We start from the raw sequence: 27,105 nt of genomic DNA on the forward strand, positions 1-27,105 counted from the left end.
ACAACTTTTTTGTTGTAAGCTTTCACGTTAAGTTTTGAATATGTTTTGGTGTTTTAACTTGTATTCCCCCCCCCCCCCCCCCCGAAAACTAAAGAAAACTGGAAAATGTAGGGGTATGAACTCACCTTCAGTGATTTCTTGAAGAACAGAAGGTCGAAGACGAGGAGTATCAAGTCAAGAACACTTGATGAACACGTGAAGGCTTAGATGATCCTAAGAATGATTTTTGGTGTTAAAATGTGTGTAGATGATCCAACAGTGTTATGAAAACATGGAATAACACTTGAGTCTAGATGAAATAATTACCAAAAAGTGAAGTAATAGCTCAAGAACACCTTCACAAAGTGGTGGGAACTTGAGAGAAAAAAAGGCTTTCTTGAGGGGCTAAGAAGTGTGTAAGTTTGGAATGATCAAGGTAAACCAAGAAAGCCTCCAGGGATTTCTTTATATAGAGAAGGTTTTTGGAGCAATTTTCAATTTGAAATGATGTTTACCTTGGTTTGTGTGATATGGATAAGATTGGGCTAATGAGAGGATGACACATGGTGGCAAGTGGGCACACTTGACCTGCTTGTCGGGTAGAATACTCCTCTTAATATAAAATAATGATTTTTAATTAATAAATCCTTGAGAAATGAATAATATATGAGTTTTGGGGGTTTAAAATGGTAAAAATATGAATTTGGTGAAAAATCCCTGTAAAAAACGGGCTTAGGAAGCGAAAGTAGTCGAAAACCGGGCATTAAGGAGCGAACCTGCGAGGTTCGACTCTTTGGAGATGAGAACCGAGAGAAGGGCGAAGGGACCGAAGGGAAGAGAGAAGGAAATGAGGGTGGCAGCAACAAGGAGAGAAATGGACCGAGGGCTCGGTCTATTTCGGGCGCGAGAGAGTTTGGTCCTTTATGCTCAGTTTGGTTTTCAGGCTTCGGTTCAGATTGGGCAGTTCGGTCCCGAAGGACTTTCGGTCCTAATAGGAGGTTTTGGTTCTAAGAGGTTCCTTCTAAGAGGTTCGGTTCCTAAGAGGGTTTCGACCCTAATTAGCCGTTTTTCATTATAACTTCCCATTTTCAGTGATTTTTGGCCAAGTTAAGGGTCGGGATGACCCGGATGACTATAAAAAGTTGAGAGAGATTTGGGAGAGATTTAAATTTAGCCATTATTATCATATAATCTTGTAATTGAAGGTTCGTGAACCCCGTAATACTTTTCTTATGATTATTTTAAGTCCCCAAAAGGGTCCATAGTCGTGTTTTGATGCGTTTAACTCCCTTTTCAGGGTTTTACATTGCTAAACACATAAATTCTCTGAGACACTTGGATTCTTGACATACAAATGCACATTTTTATACATAGAATAACTCTTATCATAGAAGTACACGTTAAGTTTGACCGGTTTGACTTTGACTTTGAGTTGTTGACTTTGACGGTTGTCACATTATCCCCCGTTAGAAGGAATTTCGTCCCGAAATTTGCATTTTGAGTGGGACTTCAAGGGTTGGGGAATAGATGTGAGTACTTTTTTTATTTGGTCCTCATGTTTCCAAGTAAATTCGAGTCCTCACTTGGCGTTCCAATGAACCTTTACGATGGGAATGCGACTTTGTTTCGTCAATTTGACCTCTCGATCCTTGATTTCAACAGGTTCCTCTACGAAGTGGAGGTTCTCATTGATCTCAATTTCTTTCAACGGAATGACAAGAGTCTTATAAGACAAACATTTCTTTAAGTTCAACACATGAAAGGTAGGATGAATGTGATTGAGTTCCTAGGGTAATCGTAGCTTGTATGCCACCGGGCCAATCCTGGTGAGGATTTCAAATGGTCCGATATACCTTGGATTTAATTTACCACATTTTCCAAAACATATTAATCCCTTCCAAGGTGATACTTTCAGTAGTACTCGATCCAAAACTTGGTACTCCAAAGGTTTACGTCTCTTATCCACGCAGCTCTTTTGTCGGTCTTGCGAAGCCTTCATTCGTTTTGGAATTTGGACGATCTTTTATGTTGTTTCCTTTATGATTTCCTGGCCAGTGAGTGCACTGTTAGGAACTTGTCCTCTTGCTAGTTGCGTATCTCCCACCTCAGCCCAACATAGGGGTGATCTGCACTTATGGCCATAGAGGGCTTCGAACGGAGCAACTTTGATGCTTGTGTGATAACTATTATTGTATGAGAATTCGATAAGGGGTAAATGAGCATCCCAAGCCTTATCAAAGTCTATCGCACCAGCTCTTAGCATGTCCTCTTACGTCTGAATGGTCCTTTCACTCTGCCCATCAGTCTGTGGGTGGTAGGCTGGACTCATGTCCAACCTAGTTCCCATACTTTTCTGCAGTGACTACCAGAATCGTGACTTGAACCGACTATATCTATCGGAGATAATGGATATTGGTACTACGTAAAGTCGCATGACTTCTTTAATGTAAAGCCTTGTTAGTTTCTCCATTTTTTCTGTCTCTTTTATCGGTAGGAAGTGTGCGGATTTGGTTAATCTGTCGACGATTACCCAAACGGTGTCAAGTCCATCCGTCGTCTTAGGTAACTTGGGAATGAAATCCATCGTAATCCGCTCCCACTTCCACTCGAGTATTTCTGGTTGTTGAAGTAGCCGCGAGGGCTTCTGATACTCCACCTTAACCTTGGCACAAGTTAGGCACTTGCCTACAAAGGTAGCTATTTCGGCTTTCATGTTCGGCCACCAATACAACTTCTTGAGGTCTAAATACATCTTTTCTGAGCCGGGATGCACTGAGTAACGAGTTTTATGAGCTTTGTTCATGACAACGTCCCTGAATCCACCAAATTTTGGTGTCCAGATCTGGTTCATGATACAACGAACTCCGTCATCCCTGACTTCAAGATTTTTGTCCATTCCTCTCAATGCTTCTCTTGCCATGTTCTCTGGTTTTAAGGCTTCTTCCTGTGCCTCTATGATCTAGGCAGTCATGTGTGTATGGATGGTCATGGTTAACGCTTTTACTCGGTGGCCTAGGTATTCCTTTCTGCTCAAGGCGTCCGCCACCACGTTGGCTTTTCCGGGGTGATAACGAATCTCACATTCGTAATCGTTTAAAAATTCCACCCATCGTCTTTGTCTCATGTTGAGTTCTTTTTGGTTGAGGATATGCTGAAGGCTTTTGTGAACGGTGAAGATAGTACACTTGGTGCCATAGAGTAATGTCTCCAGATTTTTAGGGAGAAAACTATTGCTCCTAGTTCGAGATCGTGCGTCGTATAGTTTACATCGTGCGTCTCCAGCTGTCTTGAGGCGTAAGCAATGACCTTTCCTCGTTGCATCAACACACATCCTAGACCTTGGTTCGATGCATCACAATAAACCACAAAGTCCTCTATTCCATCTAGTAAGGACAAGATCGAAGCACTACACAGAGTTTGTTTCAGTGTTTTGAATGCAGCCTCCTGTTTATCCCCCCAGACGAAAGTCACTCCTTTTTGAGTCAAAGTGGTGAGTGGATTTTCGATTTTGATAGTAACCGGCGAGTCCTAAGGTCGATTTGGTCGATTTGGTGACCGACATAAGGTCGATTTGGAATGAGTGATTGTTTAAGGTGAGGGTACACCCGATGTAAATGTCGTTAGTGATCTCTGTTTTTCCGTTAGCCATTTCTACGGTGAATGTGTCTTTTAGTGTTGTGGTTTTTGTTTAAGTAAGCATTTAAATTGAGGGCTCACGAAGCTTTTCTCCGCGCCACTATAAAAAAGAATGCATGCGTATGTATTCTTGAGGAGAAACATACCGGTGACTACAGTTGGGTCTGCAACTGCTTCCTCATGACATATCGCCAGAACTCTTCCCACTTCACCAGAGTTGGGGTTCCTTGCCTTTAGGCAGTTCCGCTTGAAGTGTCCTACCTCTCCATAACCATAGCAGGTTCGACTTGTTTCGACGTTGGCAGCTTGTGCATTTTGTTGGACTGGAGCTTTACAAAATCGAGCGGTGTGCCCCTTTTTGTTACAGTTGGTGCAATGCATTTCATGGCATGCGCCATTGTGGTGAAAGTTGCACTTGTTGCACTTGGGTAGGTTCCCGACGTATTGCCTTATCGGAGTTGGGTTGGCAGTGGTTCTGGCAGCGTGCACAACAACTGCTTGTTGCTTTTTGGCAGGGTCTTGAGTAGGTTGACCCTTCTTCTTGTTCCAAAACTTCCTCTTGTTGCTTCTTGATAAGTCATTAAATAGTGGTTTGGGATTGGCTTTTATCTTGTAATTGGTCTTGTTAGGGTCTTGGTGTTAGTTGTGGCTGTTGTATCTATTGTATGGTTGTGTACGGCCGTACACCCTGTGTGTGGCTGTACACCGGTGTGCTGTTGGGGTGATATAAATAGTAGTTATCTGTGTCAGTGTCAGGTGACGTATGTGCATGTTTTCCAAGGTGTGTTTGACGTTTATGTGATATAAATGTGTGCATTCTTGGCTTAATCATTCTTCTACTCACTTCTACACTCTGAATTGTTTGCAATATCATTTGATCACTGATTAAGATCCTAATTTGGGGGCTTACAATTGGTATCAGAGACAAATCAGTGTCAACTTGGATTTTTGTGAGTGTACGGTTGACGTGTACGGTTGAAAGCGTGTACGGCTTAGTGTACGGTTGTGAGCGTGTACGGTTGAGTGTGCGGTCGCAAACTCCTTAGCAGATTGAGCATTCTAAGCATCTTTCTTGTTAAAGTTTTCGATTTGTTCATTTCTAAAAAGGCAAGCAAGAATGGACTCCCACATCTCATCAGCTCATCATGAATTGGACACCATAATGGGAACCACCACTCGAATTCCTCGGTTGTTGTCTGCCGAAGGATTTCCATAATAGAAGTATCGAATTGAGAAATACATCAAAATGAAAGATTTTAAGGTTTGGCGAAGCATTCTCAAAGGACCATTCAGAGTCACTACTAATCTTTTGAATGGACAAGTGATTGACAAATTGTATGATGATTACACTGATGAGGATTTCAAAATGGTTGAAGAATAGGAAAGGGCAGTGGCTACTTTGACTATGGCTTTATCCCCCAATATTGCTCAAGGATTCAGAGAATACACTTCAGCCAAAGCTCTGTGGGAAGTTTTGATTGAGGTCTACGAGGGAAATGAAGATATGAAAGAAAGCCGTAAGGACATGTTAAGACAGAAGTTCAATATGTTCAATTATGTCCCTGGAGAAACCCTGGAAGCTCAGTTGCAACGATTTACTGCACTCACTACTGAGATGAGCATAACTAAGATTTACTTGACTAGATCTGAGATCAACAAAAAGTTACTGAATTCAATTCCGAAGTCGTGGGATATGAATGTGGCTGTCACCAAGAAGACAAAAGATCTCAGTTGTCTCAGTCTTGCTGAAACAATGGCAATCATCATAGCCTGTGATCTTGATGATAAACAAAGAGAGATCATCATGTGAATTCCTACTCGACTGCAAATCTTGGGATTTCTTCAAATAATGCCTTTTCATCCTTCACCTCCTCTCCAAGTCAAGCTTTTGCTGTTCAACAACCTCAGAATCAAACCTTTATCACTCCATCAGTTACACCACTTGTTGATTCTTCATCTATGTCTCACCCACAAAGTCAGTCATTCATTGTTCCACAAGTTGTTTCCTCCTCCAATGCACCAGTTATGGTTCCTGCTCCCAATTCCAAAGAAAATGATGAAAACTTAGCTCTTTCCACTGGACTTATCAATTGCTACAATGCTTTTGAAGCTGGAAAGCTTCCACCTTTACTCACATTTGCTGATCTAGATCAAATTCATCCAGAGGACGTGGAAGAAATGGATATTACCTGGCAGATAGCAATGGTAGTGTTCAGGGCAAAGCAATTTGCTAGGAAGACGGGAAAGAATAATTGGGGAATGAATACAGATAAGAAGGTAGGGTTTAGCAAGGGAGAGCTGCATTGCTACAGTTGTCACGAGCCGGGTCATTTTGCTCGTGAGTGTCCTAAAACAAGTAGAAGGGCCAGTAGTGATCGAACAATGGTTCCATTGGGAAATAGTCATGGAGATGTTGCTGTCAACAGTAAGACTGAAAATCAGGCAGTGGTTGCTTAGTCCTTTGACTGGGAGAACCAGATTCAGGCACTGAATATTTCAAGACCTGAAAATGCTTACTTCGCTCAAATCAATGATAATCCTGTGGAAGAAGCTGAAGTTGATCCTGAGGAAGAGATGATGGAGTTTCAGTTTGCCTTTGTCGTATCTTTTACTTCCGAACCTTAAAAGAAAGAGGTAAGTCAGTCTTCTTGTTCTCAAACATGCAATTATAAAGTTAAAAATCTTCTTGAGCATATAAAATTATTACGAAGAGAGAACGAGGACTTGAAATATGAAAGGTATCAACTTAGGAAAGGACAGAAACCCCTGAAGGCTGAATTAGGGGCAAAAACCAAAGATTTTAGAAACTTCAGGCAAAATATAGCAATAAAAGTGCGTGTTATAGATATGTAACTGAACAACTTGCTGAGGCAACTGCTGAGTTTGATACATTGAAAAAAAAGTTTGAAAATGCAGATTTTAATTTCAGAAAATATGATGTGTCAAGTGAAGTAGTTGCGTCCATGATAGAACATAATTTGAAATTCAAAGAAAATCAGCAAAAGGGTTTAGGATATGACAAAGTACCTCCTCCTTATAATCACAATTATCAATTTAAACCATTGACTAAAGAGGAAATAAACAGAGAGCAATTTATTAAATATGGATTTGTTTCAAGAGGTAGCATTAATGTTGAAAATACTAATGTTTCTACTTCCCATGCAGATCAATCCCTAAGTCAATCAAAGCAAGAAGCTGAAGGATGTGTTTCTAAAAATGAAAAAGTTTATGAATTTGTTTATGTCTCAAATGATAACTCTTTTGTTTCTGATGTTAAAATTAATGATACATCTTGTGATACTCCTGCTTCGGATAATGTTGATTTAAATTTCTTTGACATATTTGATGATTTGTTTGATAATCCTGATGTTCCTGCTTCAAGCACATCCACACCATCAATCACACAACCAGATTCACCCTCACCTATCACTCAATCTGATTCTTGCACATGTTCTTGTGGAAAAAGTAAGGGTGTCAGTAAAGAAAGCAAATCAGACAAAGGCAGTACTAGTTATAATAATAACAAGCAGATTTTTTTTAACTGTGGTACTGCCGGTCACATAGCTAGAAATTGTTCAAATAGAGCATTTGTGCATTTTTTGTCTCAAAGAGGAGAGAATGAATCTCGAGGAAGGTCTTTAACTAGAAAGTCCTCGAGATCTCGTCCTCGAAATGATGATTGGAAGGCTATTCAAAACAAGAAAAGGGCAGTTTTTCAAAAGAACAAGCAGGTTTTCAATATTAAAGTCACAAATAGTTTGCCAAAGTCGATCAAGACTAAGTCAAGATCGGTTTCGTCAAAGAGTGGATCTGGATCTTCGACCACTTCTGATAGAAAATCTAACTGCTCTAAGCAAACTGAAAAGAAAAATGCTTCGGAATCACTCGTGATTTTTAAGAAACCTTAATACCAGTGGGTGCCCAAATTTATTTCCAACCAATTATCGTTATCATCTAAGGGTGCTTTGCATAATGATTCAACATCAAAAAGTTCAAAAGATAAATCCGTAATTGTAAAGGGTCAACCCAGGAAAGTAATGGCCTGAGTCCCCAAATCTAAATGATCTCGGTCATTTGCAGGGACAATTGCGTAGAAATGTTGTCAGTCCTTGGTACGTCGACGGCGGTTGCTCCCGACATATGACAGGGGACGTCTCCCAACTGAATGACATTCAAACTTTTAGTGGGGGTTCATTTCCTTTGCGGGTGGAGAAGGTGGAAAAATTACACAAAGAGGAACTGTGACGAACGTAGTGCTGAGTTTTGAGAACATCAACTATGCTCCCGAGTTAAAGCATAGCTTGTTGAGTGTTTCTCAGATTTACGACAAGGGTTATTCAACGCATTTTACCGATAAAGAGTGTCTGATCTTAAAGCCAGGCATTGTCATCCCGGATGAGTGGATTCTTGTTAAATCAAAGCAGGATGGAAATGCGTATATTATTGACATGAATAGTAACATTCCTGAACAAGTCACCTGTCTCTTTTCAGAAGTCTCAAAACAAAATGCAATGTTGTGGCACCAACGACTCGGTCATGCAAACACCAAGAATCTAAATCGTCTTGCTAAACCACACCTGCCAAAATAGGTCAATTCAATCAGCCAGGTGCTCCAATTGTTGCACATGGATCCTTTTGGTCCGGTCAATATCCTAAGAATCAATAGGAATTCATACTGTCTTGTAGTGATCGATGACTTCTCACGTTTCACGTGGGTTTTCTTCTCATCCAACAAAGTTGGGGTATCTGATCTGATCAAGAGGTTCATCGTAATGATTGAGAACCAAACCAATAACCGGGTGAAGGCGCTTCGTACTGATAATGGAACAGAATTCAAGAATGCAGTTCTTGATCACTTCTGCACAGAAAAGGGAATTGTGCGTCAATATAGTTCCTTTCGCATGCTTCAACAGAACGGTGTTGCTGAACGGAGAATTGAACGCTACGAGACGCTGCAAGGATGATGCTGTGTGACTCCAAATTACCTATTTTCTTTTCGGTCGAGGCGATCAACACCGCTTGTTATGTTCAGTATCATGTTTTGATCAAAAAATCCCAAATGAAGACTCCATACAAAATTCTATATGGTCACAAGCCATCTGTCAACCATTTCCACATATTTGGCTACCCTTGTACCCTTCTTCACTTGGAGTCCAACCCAAATTTTAATGGCAAAGCTTATGCCTGCTATTTTGTGGGGTATGCTGCTTGCACTACGTACCGGGTCTACAACAAAAGAACAAAGCAAATTGTAGAATCCTTCGATGTGCGCTGGCCGGAGGAGAATGAAACGGATGCTAGAGTGGGTCCTGATTGGCTGTTTGACTACACATCATTATTCAAATCGTTCAATGTGTGTTCAGATAGTTTATCTGGTTTTACTTCTGGTTCGAAGACTATACTTGAAGATGAAGATGAAGATGAAGAAGTTGTCTACAGACCGCCGATAGTGTCTTCTGCAATTCGTGCGGTGGAGTCATCTGTTCTAATTACTTGTCCAAAATCTCAAAGTCAACAAAATGCTCCAGATGCTGATGCTACACCTCTAACTTCTCATGAAAGAGAGTTCATGTCCAAAGATAATTCCGCTGTTACTCAAACTTTTATGGAACTTCTCTTTCCTGAGCAAATCGCAAATGAGTTTGTGGCAGATCCTACTAATGAGACCGGTTTATCTGAAGTGGATCATTTGGAAAATGATGGAGTTATTAACATTCACAATCTTCCTATTTCACTCAATGATATCAGCCAGGAGATACCTTCACGCATTCAACGCGATCATCTGATCGATAATGTCATCGGCCAGCTGGGTGATGGTGTTAGAACAAGAAGCCAGAGTGGAGATGTTAATCAATGCCTCTATTCTTGCTTTATTTCTCAAATAGAGCCAAAGAACATTGAAATGGATTTGAATGAGCCTAGTTGGGTAGATGCTATGCACGAAGAGTTAAATCAATTTGAAAAACTCGGGGTTTGGACGCTGGTTGAAATTCCTAAGTGCAAAAAGTCTCTTGACACACGATGGGTATACCGCAGTAAGCAGGATGATTCCGAAGTCATAGTGTGCAACAAGGAAAGATTGGTGGTTCGTGGCTTTAGACAGATCGAGGGTCTTGACTACATTGAGTTTTATGCTCTGGTGGCTCGCTTGGAGGCTATCTGTATCTTCCTTGCATACGCATCATACATGAACTTCACTGTTTATCAGATGGATGTCAAGACAGCCTTCTTGTATGGAAAAGTGAAGGAAGAAATCTATGTTGATCAACCTCCTGGGTTTATTAACTCGAAGTTTCCTAATCATTCTCTACAAGTTGGACAAGGCATTGTATGGGTTACACCAAGCTCCTTGATCGTGGTGTGCAACTCTCACATATCACTTGCTCGAACATGGATATTCTCGTGGCACTATCGTTTAAACCTTGTTCATCAAGCATGTGGGTAATGATAAGATTATAGTCCAGATCTATGTTGATGACATTATCTTCGGGTCTACAAGTCCACAGCTATGCAAAGAGTTCGAAGGAGTGATTAAAAAGAGGTTCAAGATGAGTTCACTAGGCGAGATGACCATGTTTTTGGGGCTTTAGGTCCAAAAAAGATCAACCGGAATCCTGATCCATCAAGCAAAGTATGTGGTCGATATACTTGAGATGTTCGGGTTACAAGACGCAAAAACAGCCTTGATGTCAATGGCTGAGAGACCCCTGCTGACTCCAAATACTGAAGGCGAATCCGTAGATCAAACTCACTACAGATCAATGATCGATTCGTTGATGTATCTAACTGCAAGCCATCTGGACATCATGTTTGCAGTTTGTCAATGTGCATGCTATCAGGCCAATCCTAAACTTTCACATCTTATTGCTCTCAAAATAATCTTTCGGTATCTCAAAGGCAGCCCAAATTTGGCTCTTTGGTATCCGAAAAATTCTGAATTGGATTTATATGCATTTGCTCACAGTAATTATGGAGGTTGTGAGCTTGACAAGAAATCTACATTAGGAGGGTGTCAATTCCTTGGTGACCTGATGGTGTCTTGGCAGTGCAAGAAACAACATACCGTCTTAACCTCAACATCAGAAGCCGAATATGTTGCTGCCTCTACTTATTGCTCTCAAGTTATATGGATCCAACATCAGCTGTTGGTTACGGTTTGAATTATTTAGAAACCCCTATATTTTGTGATAATGAGGCTGCAATACAGATTGCTAAAAATCCAGTACAACACTTGAAAACCAAGCACATTGACATCAAAATTCATTTCATCAGAGATTGTTGTGAGCGTTCACTCATTCAGCTGGAACAGGTTCCCACTGCTAAGAATGTGGCGGATCTGTTGACAAAGCCGTTCAACAAAGCTCGATTCGATGTCCTTGTAAGCTTTTTGAAAATGATTCGTTTTGAGGACTAATTTTTGTTTTAGGTTAGTTTAAATTTGCGCATTTTACTTTCATTCTCAACTATGAAAAAAATTTAGGGGGAGAAATAAACAAAAACCAAATAAAAAAAATTAGAAAATCCAAAAATCCAAAAATAGTGTTATTTCTGTTTTATTTTTTTAGATAATACTCCAAAAACCCAAAAACATTAGAAAATTAGAAAATTAAAAATTATTCTGTTAATAGTTTTTGGTTGTAAGATATGTTGGGAAGTGATATATCCATGTGATAACAGACAATCTGAATCTGTGTAAGGTGCCTAAGTCAAATTGTCTGAGATCTGTGTTTGATGTGTTGGTAGCACGAAAAGTTTCAAAGTGGACTGACTAGGATCAAATGAACTTAAAAATATAGTGACCTAAAAAAACCATGACCTAGATAGTTCCACTTAGCCTAACAATACGACACTTGGGTAGGTTGAGCAGAAAGATATACATGGGAATCTGCGGATACATAAAATGATCTGTATCTTGAACTGTGGATCAACTTTTCCTCGATGTGCGGACTTCGTGCTTAATTCCGGTATGATGGGACAATTAGGGAATTTCGATAAATTAGGTTTGTATAAAATGATTTTCTTTCTTTCCATTTGTTAGTCATATGTTGCTTCCTCTGCTGATTGGAAAAGAACCGACCAAGAATGCAACATATGCAAATCTGTTTCTTTGCATCTTCTTTTACGCTATTCTTCCTACCTATTAGCCATATGTTGTCTCCTTTGTGTGATTAATAATCCGACCTGGTACACAACATATACAACCTTCTACTTCTCAATCCCTCTAAACTCTAGTTTGTCATATGTTTCACTCTCTGCCTGATTGGAAGAGATCCAACCTGAGTGCACAACATATGCATTCTAAATATATTTTTCCTGTTAATGATTGTCTGCTCATCTGCAGTAAGGAGTATTCTCGAAGTCCTTGATTATTGGGGTATATCAAGAAGCGGGAAACACGCTCTAAATACAATTTAAATTGAACACTTATAGGTTGTCTATAGATATCGTTGCTCAATTTAGGTGGACAACAATATCCTTGGTCGTCGTCAGATAAATGGTCCTTAGGAATTTCATATATGTATATGTGGTCACAAAATGTCTTGTCATTTATAGCATGTCCTAATTTTATCAAAATCTTACGTGCTTAAGTGGACCACAATACTGGCGATTGACCATATTTTTTTCCTGAAGGGTGAGGTACTGATAAGTGGATTAAGGCTACCTAACAACTTTGATCCCAACATCACAAATATTTATTAGCGCTAGTGGTAATGATAATCTTTTATTTTTATTTTTATTTTTAGTCCTTGAAATTGCATCATGATCAAAAATCTTTTGGGCTAATTCGGTTTGAGTTGGTCCAGGGTATATAAGGAGAGTGTGTGGCCAGACACTCCTTTCCTTCCAGTTCTCTAAGTACGGCTGCACACTCCCATCATATTCTCTCTCTCTAAAAGCCTAAAAATTCAATCTTTTCTAGAAATTGAACACTCAATCGCGCAGGTATCATCTAATCGACCCTTGAAATGAAATTTTTGAGCCTAATCGACTGAAATTTCTTGATTTAATAGTGTTTTTTGGCAAAAATGGATCGTGTACGGCCACACAACCGTGTACGGCCGCACACCCGTGTACGGCCACACTCCCGGTGTGTGGCTGCACACTGTGTGTACGGCTGGATTTCTGAGTGTACAACTGTACACCCCATTTTTTCCTTAAAATTTTAAATTTAACCATTTAAAACTTTACTCAACTGATTTTTGGAAAATACTTAATATTTACTGATGAATTCTCTTGTGTTGTTCTCAGCTCAATATGGTAGATCTTGAATTCGCTAAAGTTCACAATTTGGCTGTTTACCTTGCTGATCCTCCAGACGCTCACTCTGCGTTTCAATTCATAGTGAATGGCCTATTAGGATGCTTCCTGTTCTCCGCTCTTACCACGTGTCCAATTATTTATCAGAAATTGGTCAAAGAATTCTAGAGCAACGCTGTAACGAAGAAGGTCAACAAGGGTGCCAAGTTTCTTGAGGCTTCTGTATGTGGAAAGAAAGTCCTGGTTACATAGGAAATTATTCGAGAAACCCTGCAGATCGATGACAAGCCTGAATTCCCAATGGAGAGTGAGCTGGACAGGGCTCAAGAAATTCTGAACCAAATGGGATGTGAAGGATCATTTCCTCCCACTATCAAGAAGCTTCTGCCTCATGCTGGAAATACTTAGCCCATGTGTTTGTGAGCTGTATCTCTCGTCGGAAGTCAGGAGCTAACATAATATCCCTAGTCAACACCGGTGCAATTGTTGCCTTAGCATCTGCATCAGAGTTCAACTTCTCAAGACTCATTCTTCATGAGATGATCTTGAATATTGAAGGCAACAAGAGGGATAAGTTCTTCATGTACCCAAGATTCCTTCAAATCATCCTCAATGTCAAGCATCTAGAAGTTCAAAGAGGAGGAGAAACTCTGGATCTTAAGTCAATTGGCTCAAGTGCTTTTGGGCTAATGAAGCAGAATCGACCAGGGAAAGTTAACTTTGAAGGAAAATTTCCCCTGATCAAGTTTGGAATCTTTGCTGAGGAGAGTGAGCAGTCCGAATCCCCCAATCTTTGTAGCCCAACGGAAACCAAAGAGATCATTATTTCGGCTTCTAAACATGAGAACAAAAAAGGTCATGTTTCTCCTGTTGCAATCATGGCAGAAAAGCATGACCAACTGCAGAATGTGGAGATTCAGAGCAACTTTGATACGGAGGCAAATGATGAATAAAATGTTGGTGATGATGATTTTCTCAGTCAAATGGATTTCTCTAGCTTTGAAAATGAAGAAATCCCACTCAATTTTAACCTTGATCATGACGACCTAGGTCCAAGCTTAACATTCTTTGAGAACTTCTATTTCAATGACAATGAACTTGCCCAAACATCAACTCAGTCTAGAGGCAATGATGACATTATCAAAGCCATGCCTCCTACTTCAAGAGTGATGGTAGAATCTTTAAGCCATAAGGATGCAGTTTTAGAGATTCCTCCCTCTGATTCAGCTATTCCTTTAGTTGTACCTTCCTCTAATGATCCGACACAAACACAGACCTCTCTGTCCCCGGTGAAAAGAAGGCGTCTTGATCCGAGTCAGGGAGTGCTTATTCAAGATCAAGCACCTCCAGATCCATCCACTGTCGTCACCACAACTATTACCACACCACACGATGAAGGCCCAAGCACCACATTTGAAACTGGCGGGTCATCTGCTGTCGCAGAATACTCCCCATCAAGGCCTTCGATAGATGAAGCCTCCATCAGGTTATCAAGGCACTTGGCTCAAAATATTTCTGAACCTTCCTCACGAGGAAAAGGAATATCTTTCGAGGAAGGTCGTTCAGGGGATGGTGATTATGAGAAGTCCTCTCTCAAAGAAGAAATTGACATTCTAAAACAACAGAACATTAAGAAGGACATCCTTATTGGGAAGCATGATGTTAGGATTGCTGAGCTTGGGGAAGACAATGCCTTGAATTCAAAGCAAATCTCTGATCTTCAGAAAAATATTGGATCCCTAATCGCCTTTTATTTCAGCTTGAAGATTAAACTTTTTGAAGCCTTTGGAGATAAGTTTCAGTCCTTATTTCAACAACCAGATGGTATTGAAGATACTCCCGTTGCTCCTATCCAAACTTCAGAAAGCGAATTTCCTGTTGACCGGCCTCCTCCAAGAACAACAAAAATTTCTGATTTATTTGATAAGGAGCCTATTAATGCCATGGCACAGATCAAAATCAATCATGGCCAAAGAACAGTCACTGCTGAGCAGAAAGAAGGCTTGCTTTTCTTGAAAAGTTCCAATGAGAATCGCAAAGCTGATGAACCTCAACTTACAGTGACCGATCTTAAAAGGAGAAAATTTGATGACGGATATGGTGATCTTACAGGAATCAAGATGTGGGGTTATGATCCTGAGCTTATGTTATGGGTGGTTAAGAGGAATTCTGGAAATCCGGAATACGACAAAAGCATACAAAACTTCAACTCATGGACGAAAGTTGATCTCTCTGAAGTCTCTAGAGCTCGCTTCCACAATCCTTCTTAAAACCCTAGTGTTTTCAAATTCAAGCAGTTTTTGGATAAACAGGTCAAGGATAACTTTCCTTCGATGAAGACTGCAAAAGCGTTGATCAGAAAAGACAAGTCAGTCCTTGACCATGAAACCAACCAACCAATGAAGATCATGTTATGGCCGGCTACTAAACAAGTGAAGGATATTCCAATTCCACAACACTTCCGCGATCGATATCTTGATAACATGGATTTTTGGGCCTAATATGATGAAACTGCAACCGCTGCCATCAAGTTCAAAAACAGAAAAGAGGTTCTGAGGCTTATTAGTGCTAAGGATCTACTCAGATTCAAAGAGAGAGACATTCATACCCTGGCTCGTCATCAAATCATATGCAGAAAGGAGGCCATGAGGCCGCTGCTAAGGAATTCACAGGAATGGTTGCAACGATCATCAATGAAAAGCTTTGGATGGGATCCATGGGAAAATCTGACCTGAAGCTGTTCGAAAAACCAAGTGTTTGAAGACCACACTCAAGCTAGCCACAAACCAAGGGGGAGACTGATAGGTCAGTAAATAGTGGTTTGGGCTAGGGTTTTATCTTGTAATTGGTCTTGTTAGGGTCTTGGTGTTAGTTGTGGCTGTTGTATCTATTGTATGGCTGTGTACGGCCGTACACGTGTGTGCAGCCGTACACTCTGTGTGTGGCTGTACATCGGTGTGCTGTTGGGGTGATATAAATAGTAGTTGTTTGTGTCAGTGTCAGGTGACGTATGTGCGTGTTTTCCAAGGTGTATTTGATGTTTATGTGGTATAAATGTGTGCATGATTGGCTTAATCATTCTTCTACTCACCTCTACACTCTGAATTTTTTGCAATATCATTTGATCACTAATTAAGATCTTAATTTGGGGACTTACGCTTCCCCTTTTCGCTTGCTCGGGGGTGGTTGTCACAGCACCATGGTTGGTCTTATGGTTGATGAGCTGCTGTGCTATTTATTTGGCACTATCAAAGGTAGTTGAGTTTGATGCCAATATGTATCCTTGAAGTTAGGGAGATAGTCCCCATATGTATCTTTCCACCTTTTTGCTTTCCAAAGGAACCATCCCGGGACACAGCACGGCTAGATCACTAAACCTTGAGGTATAAGACAGGATATCTGAGCCTGTCATTTTAAGACCCCAATGTTCTTCTTCCAACTTCTGTATCTCGTCCCTTGGGCAATACTCCTTCATTAACATGGTTTTCAGGTCTTCCCATGTTATCGAATTAGCCACCGGAAGTGCCAATGCCATGATGTGGCCATTCGACCAGGTGAGGGCCCTTTTAGAGAATGTGCATGCTGGAAAGTTGACCTTTCTTGCTTCAGGGCATGCGCATATTTTGAAGATGGATTCGGTTTTTTCGAACCATTACAGCAATGCTATGATACCTCCTCTTCCATTGAAGGTTTGGTTTGACATTAGTAAAGTCTTTGTAGGTACACTCTCTCGAGTGTCCCTGACCGTCCCTGTTGTTAGAATTTGTGGCACCATTACTCGCACCACCCGCATTATTGGTGCTGATTTGGGACATTGTGGCTGCTACTGCGGCTGTTATGGAAACCTAGAACATTACTGGGTCGAACTGAGGAGGTGGTGGTGGCGGTGGTGCAGCTCCTGCGGCGCCGCCACGTCTATGATTTCTATGAGGTGGCATTTTCTGCCATATCAAGAATGAAAAGACAATAAGTCTTTGATAACGCTCACAAGTCGAGAGTTAAAACTAAACCTTATTAGTTCTTTTTCTGCATCATGATTCCAAATTGTAAAGATATTGTATGAATCCATTCATACTATAGGTCTATAGATAATGAAATATAGACTTTATGAATATTGATAGATTTGATTCACATGAAATGTTTGTGATAGTATCCATACCAGGCCCATCCATCAATCGTTTGATGTATAACATTTATATATAATTAAGATTAAATAAACTTTCGAAGCTAATGGGTCTGCCCTGGGCCCACAACCAAACAAGGAATAGGATCCAAGGCGGAACCACCATTTCTAGGTAGACATGGTCTTAATTATATATAACTTTGATTTATACATCAAACAATCATAAATTGGACACCAGTAAATTTAGTTTGAAAACAATCCTTGTCATGAACTTGATGTAAAAGCAAATAGCTTGTCAATTTAATTGATATAACTTAGTATACAATATTGGTGAAAATTTGACCCTATAAGGGTCTATGCTACATCAATGTATGGAAAAATTTTGACCGCCTAGTAGATCCCGGAAGTCTAAACACTTAAATCGTGAGATTGGACATAAAATACTAGAAAATAATAGTGATATTTATCCACGAAAATAGATTAAGCTGAAGCGAGCAGTGCAAACACTACTTGCGGTGGTTGAAGCTCCGAGGATCACGAAGTGAGGACATTAAGTTCCTCGTTTCCCTCATTTCAGCTCTGGATTCTGCCGCTTGGTTCTCTGCTTCTGTTAGACGTCCTTCTAAAGTGGATCGGTGTTCTTGGAGTTCTTGCACTTCAGCTTGGGTCGTAGCCATTTCCCGTTGAAGAAGCTCGGTTCGGTCTCGAGTTCGATCATGGTCATCATCCAGCCATTTACCATGTTTTTCTCCTCGTGGCGTGCGACACGGTGAACAATGGTAGGAAGGGCTCTGTCGACTGACCCTCCTTGGCTGAGGTCATAAAAACCTCATTCCATGCCATAGGGAGGTCGTTGACCTTGCTCTCTGCTCCATTGATGTATAGTTTCGGCCCATTGGGGTGTCGGGTCTTGGAAGTGTTGCGGAGGGATAGGGGCAGGGTGTGGGTTGTAAACTTCGGATTCTGAGTCAGTTCCATCTAAGTCTTCTTCCTCTTCACTGTCTACAGATTCTTCCTCTTCCATGGGTTCTACATCCTCTATGGGTTCCTCATCCTCCATGGTTTCCTCTTCGGAATCTTCCTCTAGGTCTTCCACAATCCAACCGACATTCCCTTGGTTGGGGAAATAGGGAGCCCCCAACAAGTGAAATCCTGCCATCATGCCTGTACGAGGATAGGGATAAAAAGGATATCGCGAAAATTTTGGTATAAGAAATTTGTTATCGCAAATTTAAAATGTGATTACTTGTGTTAAAATACTTCTATAGTATTTTTATGTTTGATTCTCAAGGTTGTTGGTAAGTTGAAGACTTGTTGCTCATCATGATTCTTCTTCGGCATATGTTGGTCATACCTTGGCTAAATATAGTTGACCGTGCTATATTTATCCAAGATATGACTTCATACTCCGAAGCAGGATCACGGTGCCCAACTTGTCGCGATACTTTTATGTTATTTCCATTATGATACTGAATTAATGAGTGCGATTGTACGAATACCTTTATAAAAATACTAACTTCTATTTTTAAATTATTTTTGAAAAGCTACGTCAGAGAATTTTTGTCCCGTTGTATTTATAGTTTGTATATCTTACGTGGTCCGATATACTTAGTTCACTATAAACAAAGCTCTGATACCAATCTGTCACACCCCCAAACCGGAACGACGGAAACATTCGGGGGCGGAGGACGTCATGCTTAGTATTATAACCATAGTGAAGAAAGTAAACACAACCATCATAAATATAATTTAAAAGGTTACATCGTTGCAAAAAAAAATACATGTTTCCAAATAAATTACATATGATGTCAAAATAGCTCAAAAGAAATATGTGCCTTAGCGTCTTGCCTTTAAAAATCTTGTGGTTACCTGTATTACTGAATACCTGAGAATACAAGTTATTTTTGAAAGAGTATCAGGATTAAAGCTGGTGAGTTCATAAGCAATTTATGAATGAAAAATGGATGTTGTTCCTTAAAGTTGGTTTCCAGAAAATCCAATATTTTCTAAAAGGTTTGTTGTAGTCTTAACTGAACCAAGACTTAGTATATGTAAGTAATCATCATACCTATTTGTGGTTTTGTATTTAAATAAAACTCCATTTTGTAAAATCCTTAAATTCCCGTGAAATGTGTGTTTTGTTAATTCTCATGTGAGGTGTTATAACCATGCTAAGGCTCGAAGACCTCGTACTCAACGTTCTTCAAGCGTAAAAATGTTATGACACTTGTCACCCCAGACCTGCCGGTCTAGCTGTTGCAAGCAGCTTAGGTGTGGGCTTGTCAGACCCAATATAGATCTATACACAACTCTCACACTCTCCCTCCAAGAGATTCTGATTATAACTACAATACTTTTCTGTGGTACATAAGAGTACCCCGAAGGTGAATGTCTCACAAATTTATTCATTAACAAGTTCACACTGTTTGTGATGAAATACCCATTTTGTAAATCGATTGTATTACCATTTCTTTGTTAAATGAGGTGTTCAAACTATACCTATTATAGTTTATCAGTTGTGTGTTGTGGTTTAATGAAACCTTGATATGCATGACATTGTATTTCAACGAAAATGACATTGAAAATACTAAGTATAAAATCTTACACACGTTGCTCAACATGTTACAAGGTGTGAATAACTTTTAAACTCGTTTTGACAATTTTACCCTTAACTGTAACTGTTTTAGAATATTTATAAACAAATTATCGTAAGTTAAAATCTGAATCCGTAAACTCAGAGTGTTTGGAAAAAGAGTCTAATGTGTTCATAAATTTTCCTATAATTTTTGGTGGTCACTAACCAGTGTGAAAATGTTCATCTTCACGACCTGGTCAGATTTCATTGCTGCAGTGATAGGCAGTTTTGTAAAAATCACCATAAATTGTATAAAAATCTTATGGAGATGTGCAAGTATTCATTTTAAAGGTATAAACCTGAACTATTTGCATATTAAACAGTTTTGAAAAATATTAAGTTTAAGTTGGGTAAAACAGTTCGTAAACAGGTCATAACTTTCTGTTGTAAGCTGTCAAGTTAAGTTTTAAATATGTTTTGGTGTTTTAACTTGTATTCCCCCCCCCCCCCCCCCCGAAAGCTAAATAAAACTGGAAAATGTAGGGCTATGAACTCACCTTGAGTGATTTCTTGAAGAACGGAAGGTCGAAGACGAGGAGTATCATGTTAAGAACACTTGATGAACACGTGAAGGCTTGGATGATCCTAAGAACGATTTTTGGTGTTAAAATGTGCGTAGATGATCCAAGAGTGTTATGAAAACATGGAATAACACTTGAGTCTAGATGAAATACTTACTAAAAAGTGAAGTAATAGCTCAAGAACACCTTCACAAAGTGGTGGGAAATAGAGAGAAAAAGAGGCTTTCTTGAGGGGCTAAGAAGTGTGTAAGTTTGGAATGATCAAGGTAAGCCAAGAAATCCTCCAGGGATTTCTTTATACAGAGAAGGTTGTTGGAGAAATTTGCAATTTGAAGTGATGTTTACCTTGGTTTGTGTGATGTGGATAAGATTGGGCTAATGAGAGGATGACACATGGAGGAAAGTGGGCACACTTGACCCACTTGTGGGGTAGAATACTCCTCTTAATATATGATTTTTAATTAATAAATCCTTGAGAAATGAATAAAATATGAGTTTTGGGGGTTTAAAATGGTAAAATATGAATTTGGTGAAAAATCCCCATAAAAAACGGGCTTAGGAAGCGAAAGTAGTCGAAAACTGGGAATTAAGGAGCGAACCTGCGAGGTTCGGCTCTTAGGAGATGAAAACTGAGAGAAGGGAGAAGGGACCAAAGGGATGAGAGAAGGAACCGAAGGTGACAACAACAAGGAGCGAAATGGACCGAGGGCTCGGTCTATTTCGGGTGCGAGAGGGTTCGGTCCTTTATGCTCAGTTCGATTCTCAGGCTTCGGTTCGGATTGGGCAGTTCGGTCCCGAGGGACCTTCAGTCCTAATAGGAGGTTTTGGTTCTAAGAGGTTCCTTCTAAGAGGTTCGGTTCCTAAGAGGGTTTCGGCCCTAATTAGCCGTTTTTCAATATAACTTCCCGTTTTGAGTGATTTTTGGCCAAGTTAAGGGCCGGGATGACCCGGATGACTATAAAAAGTTGAAAGAGATTTTCAGAGAGATTTGGGAGAGATTTAAATTTAGCCATTATTATCGTATAATCTTGTAATGCAAGGTTCGTGAACCCTGTAATGCTTTGCTTATGATTATTTTAAGTCCCCAAAAGGGTCCATTGTTGTGTTTTGATGCGTTTAACTCCCTTTTTAGGGTTTTACATTGCTAAACACATAAATGATGAGATTTGAGCATTCTAACACTCCTACGATGTACATGCAACCCTATAAACCTTGGATCTATGTTTTCTTTATTATACATGCAAATATTAAATATTTCAAGGTTTCATCCTAACTAGCATATTATGAAGCACCTATACTACAAAGTTCTAGTTAGATGACATACCTTTTGATGTAGCTTGATGTCTTCAAGCTTTAAGAGCTTAGCCCCACTAGTGTGGAAGCCTCAAGTGGAATCACAAATCACCAAAACACCTTGGAAGAACTTGAGAGAATATGTATGCATACTAAAATCGGCCCAGTCTTATGTCCTCACACACTAATACTATTTCTTGTGCCAAAGGCCTCTTTATATAGTATGGAAGATTAGGGTTACATCCATGTAAACCCTAATACCCATGACCTTTCATTTCATAGGATCCATCGGTTAAAACTCCATGGACTATCTATGATAGCTGAGCCCAACCGAAATGAACTTGGCCCATTCCATATATATATATATATATATATATATATATATATATATATATATATATATATATAAGAGTCCATATTTAATTAGTTCCTTTTGATCACTTAATTAATTATAAATTAATGTTGATCAATATTAATAAAATACTATGATTCCATACTAATATATTAGAGCTTATAATATATTAATATAAATCATAAATATACTATTCTCAAAAGACTAACCATATAAGTTGTGTCGGTGAAGTGCAACCCAAATGGACCATGCCTAGTCGGGTCAAGTACATACCAAATATAGTTATGGACTTACACATTAATCGAATAGTCTCCCAATTGGATAAGTCAAAAACTATTATTGAGTATGACTTCAAAACCTAACTGGCAATCGTAGCTCTTAAAGCCGCTTTCGAACTCTGACCTTGTCAATGACTTGTCCATTAGATAAGGAATCATATATTCCTTCATTCTAAATATCATATGGACTGAGACATGGATTATAATCATTCTCTCTGTCCGTTTGTTGTTTCTTGATTTCCGATTTATGACGACCGACTGATTGAACAAATCAAATCAGTCTTGGCTTGGCCAAGCACTCACACGTGTCATCGCTAAATCATCGAGGGGCCCATAAATACCACTTTTATCTTGGAGGTAAAAGGAATGGATAAACTTTGACTCATATGGCTTGTTCTACTACTTGTTGAATCATACACAAAGGCACGTTTTATAACATCGAGTTACCAAATGCGTTTTCGTGCAATGAATATACAACCAACTCATAGTAACAACTCATATCTGTAGGTTTGAAGAATATAAGATATTATCGTCTCATGATGACTCGTGATAAAATCCATGAAGTGATTCAAATGAGTGTGGTTTGAATCCAATACTCAGAACTTATGAGCACTCATGAGTGTTGTGGCACAAGTTTGTCCACCAACTTGGACTGCTATAAGCCAACCCATGATAGTCTTGATTGATATCTACTTCCAACATATGACCGAATGTGGATGGTTTGAATAACTTAGTCATTCGGGAAGAATAACCTAGTTATTATGGAAGTCAAAACATGCAAAGTGAAACACAAGAATAAATGAATCTAATATGGTATCAAAACCTATAAATATAAATAAAACACTTTCTATTTATCACCATACTGATTACTCATTATTAATATTTTTGGTTTTATCAACTTTATACTTGAATTAAAACACTAGGTGTCCTATGCTCCACGCATGTACACTATGTTTTCTAAACAATAGCTTTGCCATACACCAAGTATGAGCTCTATGATCCTTTTCTTTGTGAACTAGATCAATTGAACATGATTTCAATGATTCTCTTTTCACACTCCCAAATCCTTGTCTTAAATGTAAGAATTCCAAATTCCTATCATTTATCGAAATCTGTTTAGATTTTAAACTTATATGCACTGTTCCTCTTGTAATGATTATGCACAAAGCCACAAAGGCTTGACAACAATCATTACAGAGTATCCCAATGGAGAGCAATTCCATTGAAACGATGTCTCAGATTCAAAGCGCATTGCTTTGAACATGCTTCTTGCATTAAGTTCCTTTAACCTCACACTGATTGCTTCCACCTATGAAGACAAATCTATATTCCCATTTTGACTACCACTTCTGAACAAGAGTTGCCTCTTTTCATACTATGCGAATATGGTCCTTCCAATATTAACAGTATACTTCCAACTGTCCTGGAGCAACCAATCTTTGGTAAACCTTAGATTGTCCTCGACAATTGCTTAATCACTTTAGTCATATCCAATTCTAGACATTTTTCCCCTTAATGCCCCAAGGCATTTGGAAAATTCAGAAAGGATAAATATTATAGCACATGTAATCGATCTTGTACCCAAAGTAAATGGGACACGATTCATGATGTTTCACATAAAGACATGGTTCTAGACCAGTCTTTTGCCATAATAATTTTTGTTTTCCATATTCTGAAATTTTAACTATGAAAAGGGATGCCGTAATCATAATCGAATTTTGAGAACGCAATATATAGAATTTTCTTAAGTTGAACCAATCCAACATGAAATTCACATATATATATATATATATATATATATATATATATATATATATATATATATATATATATATATTCTTGACTAAAGGTGATTAAAACCTCAATATAAGCTCTTTAGAATGATTATAAACTTAATCTAAGCTTTTTAGAATTGAAATGCAGTATAATTTCCTCTCCCTTAATTATAGCCAAACAACTTTTTCAACCCCTGCAACCTCACGAATTGAAACTTTTGTTTTCTATAATTAACATTGCTAACTTTCAATACTTATCATAATTATCATGCTCCCACTAACATGATGATTATTAGCATAACACTTGAGCTCCCACTAGCTTTGATATGTATCCAGAAAACAGCTGGACCTCTTAGAAGTCAATACTTTATTGACATTCTTACCAAAGTTCAGATTTCTGATACTAGATTGCTTTGATAAGACTTTATCAAAATCATACACCCTATCTTAGATAGCTTACATGTGTGTCTAAACAGTTTCAGAACTTTGAAAATGGATGCCATAATGATAGTCTCAATTTTTTAGACTTTTTGCCAATTCTCATAAGTCAATGTTAGTGTGCCGGTTAACCACGCATGTTCCACTAACAACTTTGAGAACTGCAAATATCACAATTGCTATGTAACGACCCAATTTTCACAATTAAAAATTTCTTTTAAGACATTACTAAAACCATATTTATAAAAACCGTATCATAAGTCATAACATAGTTTCATAGTATTAATTCAAAACATAAACTTATTATCAGAGTAAAACATCCCAAGCTAACTGACTACGGTGTGTGCACTGCAACCTCTCCGAGCTCCACTTTTGAAAACTGAGTACCTGAAACCAAAAACTGAAACCGTAAGCGCGAAGCTTAGTGAGCTCCCCCAAACTATCACATACCATACAAACATATAAAGCACATATTGGGCCTTGCCCACTGCATCGGATCGAAGTCCGGACTAACTGCATTGGTTCGAAGCCCGGACTAACTGGGGCCTTGCCTCCTGCATCAGACAGAAGTCAGAAAACCGCATCAGGCCGAAGCCCGGACTAACTGGGACCTCATCCCCTGCATCGGACCGAAGTCCGAAAACTGCATCGGGCCGAAGCCCGGACTAACTGGGACCTTGTCCCCTGCATCGGACTGAAGTTCGGAAACTGACTGAACATAGCATATCATAGACATATCAACTAGCATGAACACATATACTGCATACTGCATCGGGCCGTAGCCCGGAACACATAGCACATAAATCCTGTCTGAGCCATGAAGGCAACAAACATACTAACTACTGCATCGGACCGAAGTCCGAAAACTACTGCTAACTAAACAGGACGACACTGTCGCCTTAGACCCTTTCCTACTGGAAGGAAACTCACCTGAACTGTTGAGCTCTGCTGATAACCCTCTGGATGCTTACCGACAACCCTCTGAGCCGTTGCTCCTCTAGCTATCTGAGCTACCAATATCAATATGACACTCAGTCTGACAGTCCTCCAAAAGTCAACTAAGTCAACTCTGGTCAAAGTCAAAGTCCTGGTCACAGTCAACCTTCCAGGTTTACCCTACTCGCCGAGTTAGCCTACTGACTCACCGAGTTCATAAGCTCAGAAACCCCTTTCATTCGCGACTCGACTCGCCGAGTCAGACCATGACTCGCCGAGTCTACTAATTTCCGAGTTCTATCATGTCCAACTCACTGAGTCCCCACTCCACTCACTAATCCGAGTCTTAACTTGAAGGGTTTGGGGTTTCGCGACTTGACTCGTCGAGTCCAAGAACAGACTCGCTGAGTGCCAGGCAATCTTCAACAGACTTGCCGAGTTGTTCTTCCAACTCGTCGAGTTCCTGCCTATCTTCATCTAACTCGCCGAGTCCACCCATGTGACTCGCCGAGTTACTACGCCAATCAAGTCAGATATCTAGCCCGAATCGCCGAGTCATCTCCCAGAATCGCCGAGTCCTTTCGTGTATTCTCATGCTCTCGACTCATAGAGCTACTCCTTTGCTCCAAACAATAGATCTGGGTTCCTATAGTCCATTAGCAACATAAAGTTGCTACCTTTACGTGCTTATTGTCTCATAATACCAAAACCAAGCTAGAAAGGAACCTAACTCATGGGGAATGGCTTTTGCATAGCATCTAACAGGGCTTTCTGCATCTTTGGTCCAAATAGAGCTCAGATCTGGAGTTTCAACTCCAGATCTAATTTGTGCACCCACTTCTCATCACATACTCTCAAAGAAACCCTAAAACTCCATGAAAGATGGATCTAGAAAGGAGAAAGCCAAGGATAACGATTCATTACCTCCAAATGCTCTAAAAAGTTCCACCAACTCTGGATCCAAGGCCTCCACTTGCACCACTATGAATCTCTTCTCTTCCAAGCTCCAAATTACTTCACCAAGGGTAGATCTTGCTCCAAAAACGGTTATGGTGGCTAGGGTTTGGGGTTCTGGACTATAAGGGCCTCAAATGAGCCCTAGGGAAGAGAATAAGATGCTTAAATAGGGTACCAAGTCCCGGAATTACGGTTTCTCAACCTAGACCAGATTCGCCGAGTCCACTTGCCAACTCGTCGAGTCGGTCACTTACTTTACACCTGGATCCCGCTTCAACTCGCTGAGTTCCTCCCTGGACTCGACGAGTCGACCCTCTTTAACTTATGGTTTTCCTTTCCTTTCTTGACCTTTCTGATTTCGGGTGTTACAACTCTCCCCCACTTAAACTAAACTTCGTCCTCGAAGTTCTCTATGGTCAACTGACCTGTAATCCGCCTCAAACACCCTGCCTGGTGACTTTAACCCTTTTTTCCATCACTCCAGCCACTCTTAGTGCTGGTCACTACTGTTGGTACATACTGAATGTTTCTTATTTCCATAACTTAGTGCTGAGCACCCGTCCCGGCGAATGGATCAGATAATCCTTCGAGTGAAAGATTCATCCCTGCAATGGTTAAGACTCATACGAGAGCTGCGTAACAAGGTCAAACCCTCCCCTCTGAGATTATCCAACCCTGTCGTGAGAGGCGTAGCACCCTCTGTCAACTTGCTGCCTCTTACCATACTTCCCTTGTCATTACTGCCTCTGACTGAAATTTCCGTTGCCCCTTATCCACCTACCGGATGCACTGAGACCACCTTGGTCCAACTAATCTGCCGATATCTGGGTTACCGGACTCCCACCGGTCACTACACCCCATCGCAATCTCCTAGTTGCTTCCAACGACTTCTGAAGATACTTCGACTATCTATAACTGTTCTAT

General features: G+C 39.8%; 1 protein-coding gene across 1 annotated transcript in view; it reads right to left on the bottom strand.

Moving 5' to 3' along the window:
- Positions 1-16,718: 16,718 nt before the first annotated feature.
- The window catches only part of LOC128132358 (uncharacterized), a 43,995-nt gene continuing 33,608 nt past the window's right edge, over positions 16,719-27,105 (bottom strand). The window contains exons 3-4 of the mRNA XM_052768880.1: positions 17,952-18,160; positions 16,719-16,814 (exon numbers count right to left, since the gene is read on the bottom strand). Of these exons, the coding sequence (XP_052624840.1) occupies positions 16,719-16,814; positions 17,952-18,160 (305 nt within the window). The remainder of the gene's footprint in view (positions 16,815-17,951; positions 18,161-27,105) is intronic.

The sequence above is a fragment of the Lactuca sativa genome, chromosome 2 (assembly GCF_002870075.4).
Source record: "Lactuca sativa cultivar Salinas chromosome 2, Lsat_Salinas_v11, whole genome shotgun sequence".
In the NCBI taxonomy this organism is placed as follows: domain Eukaryota; kingdom Viridiplantae; phylum Streptophyta; class Magnoliopsida; order Asterales; family Asteraceae; genus Lactuca; species Lactuca sativa.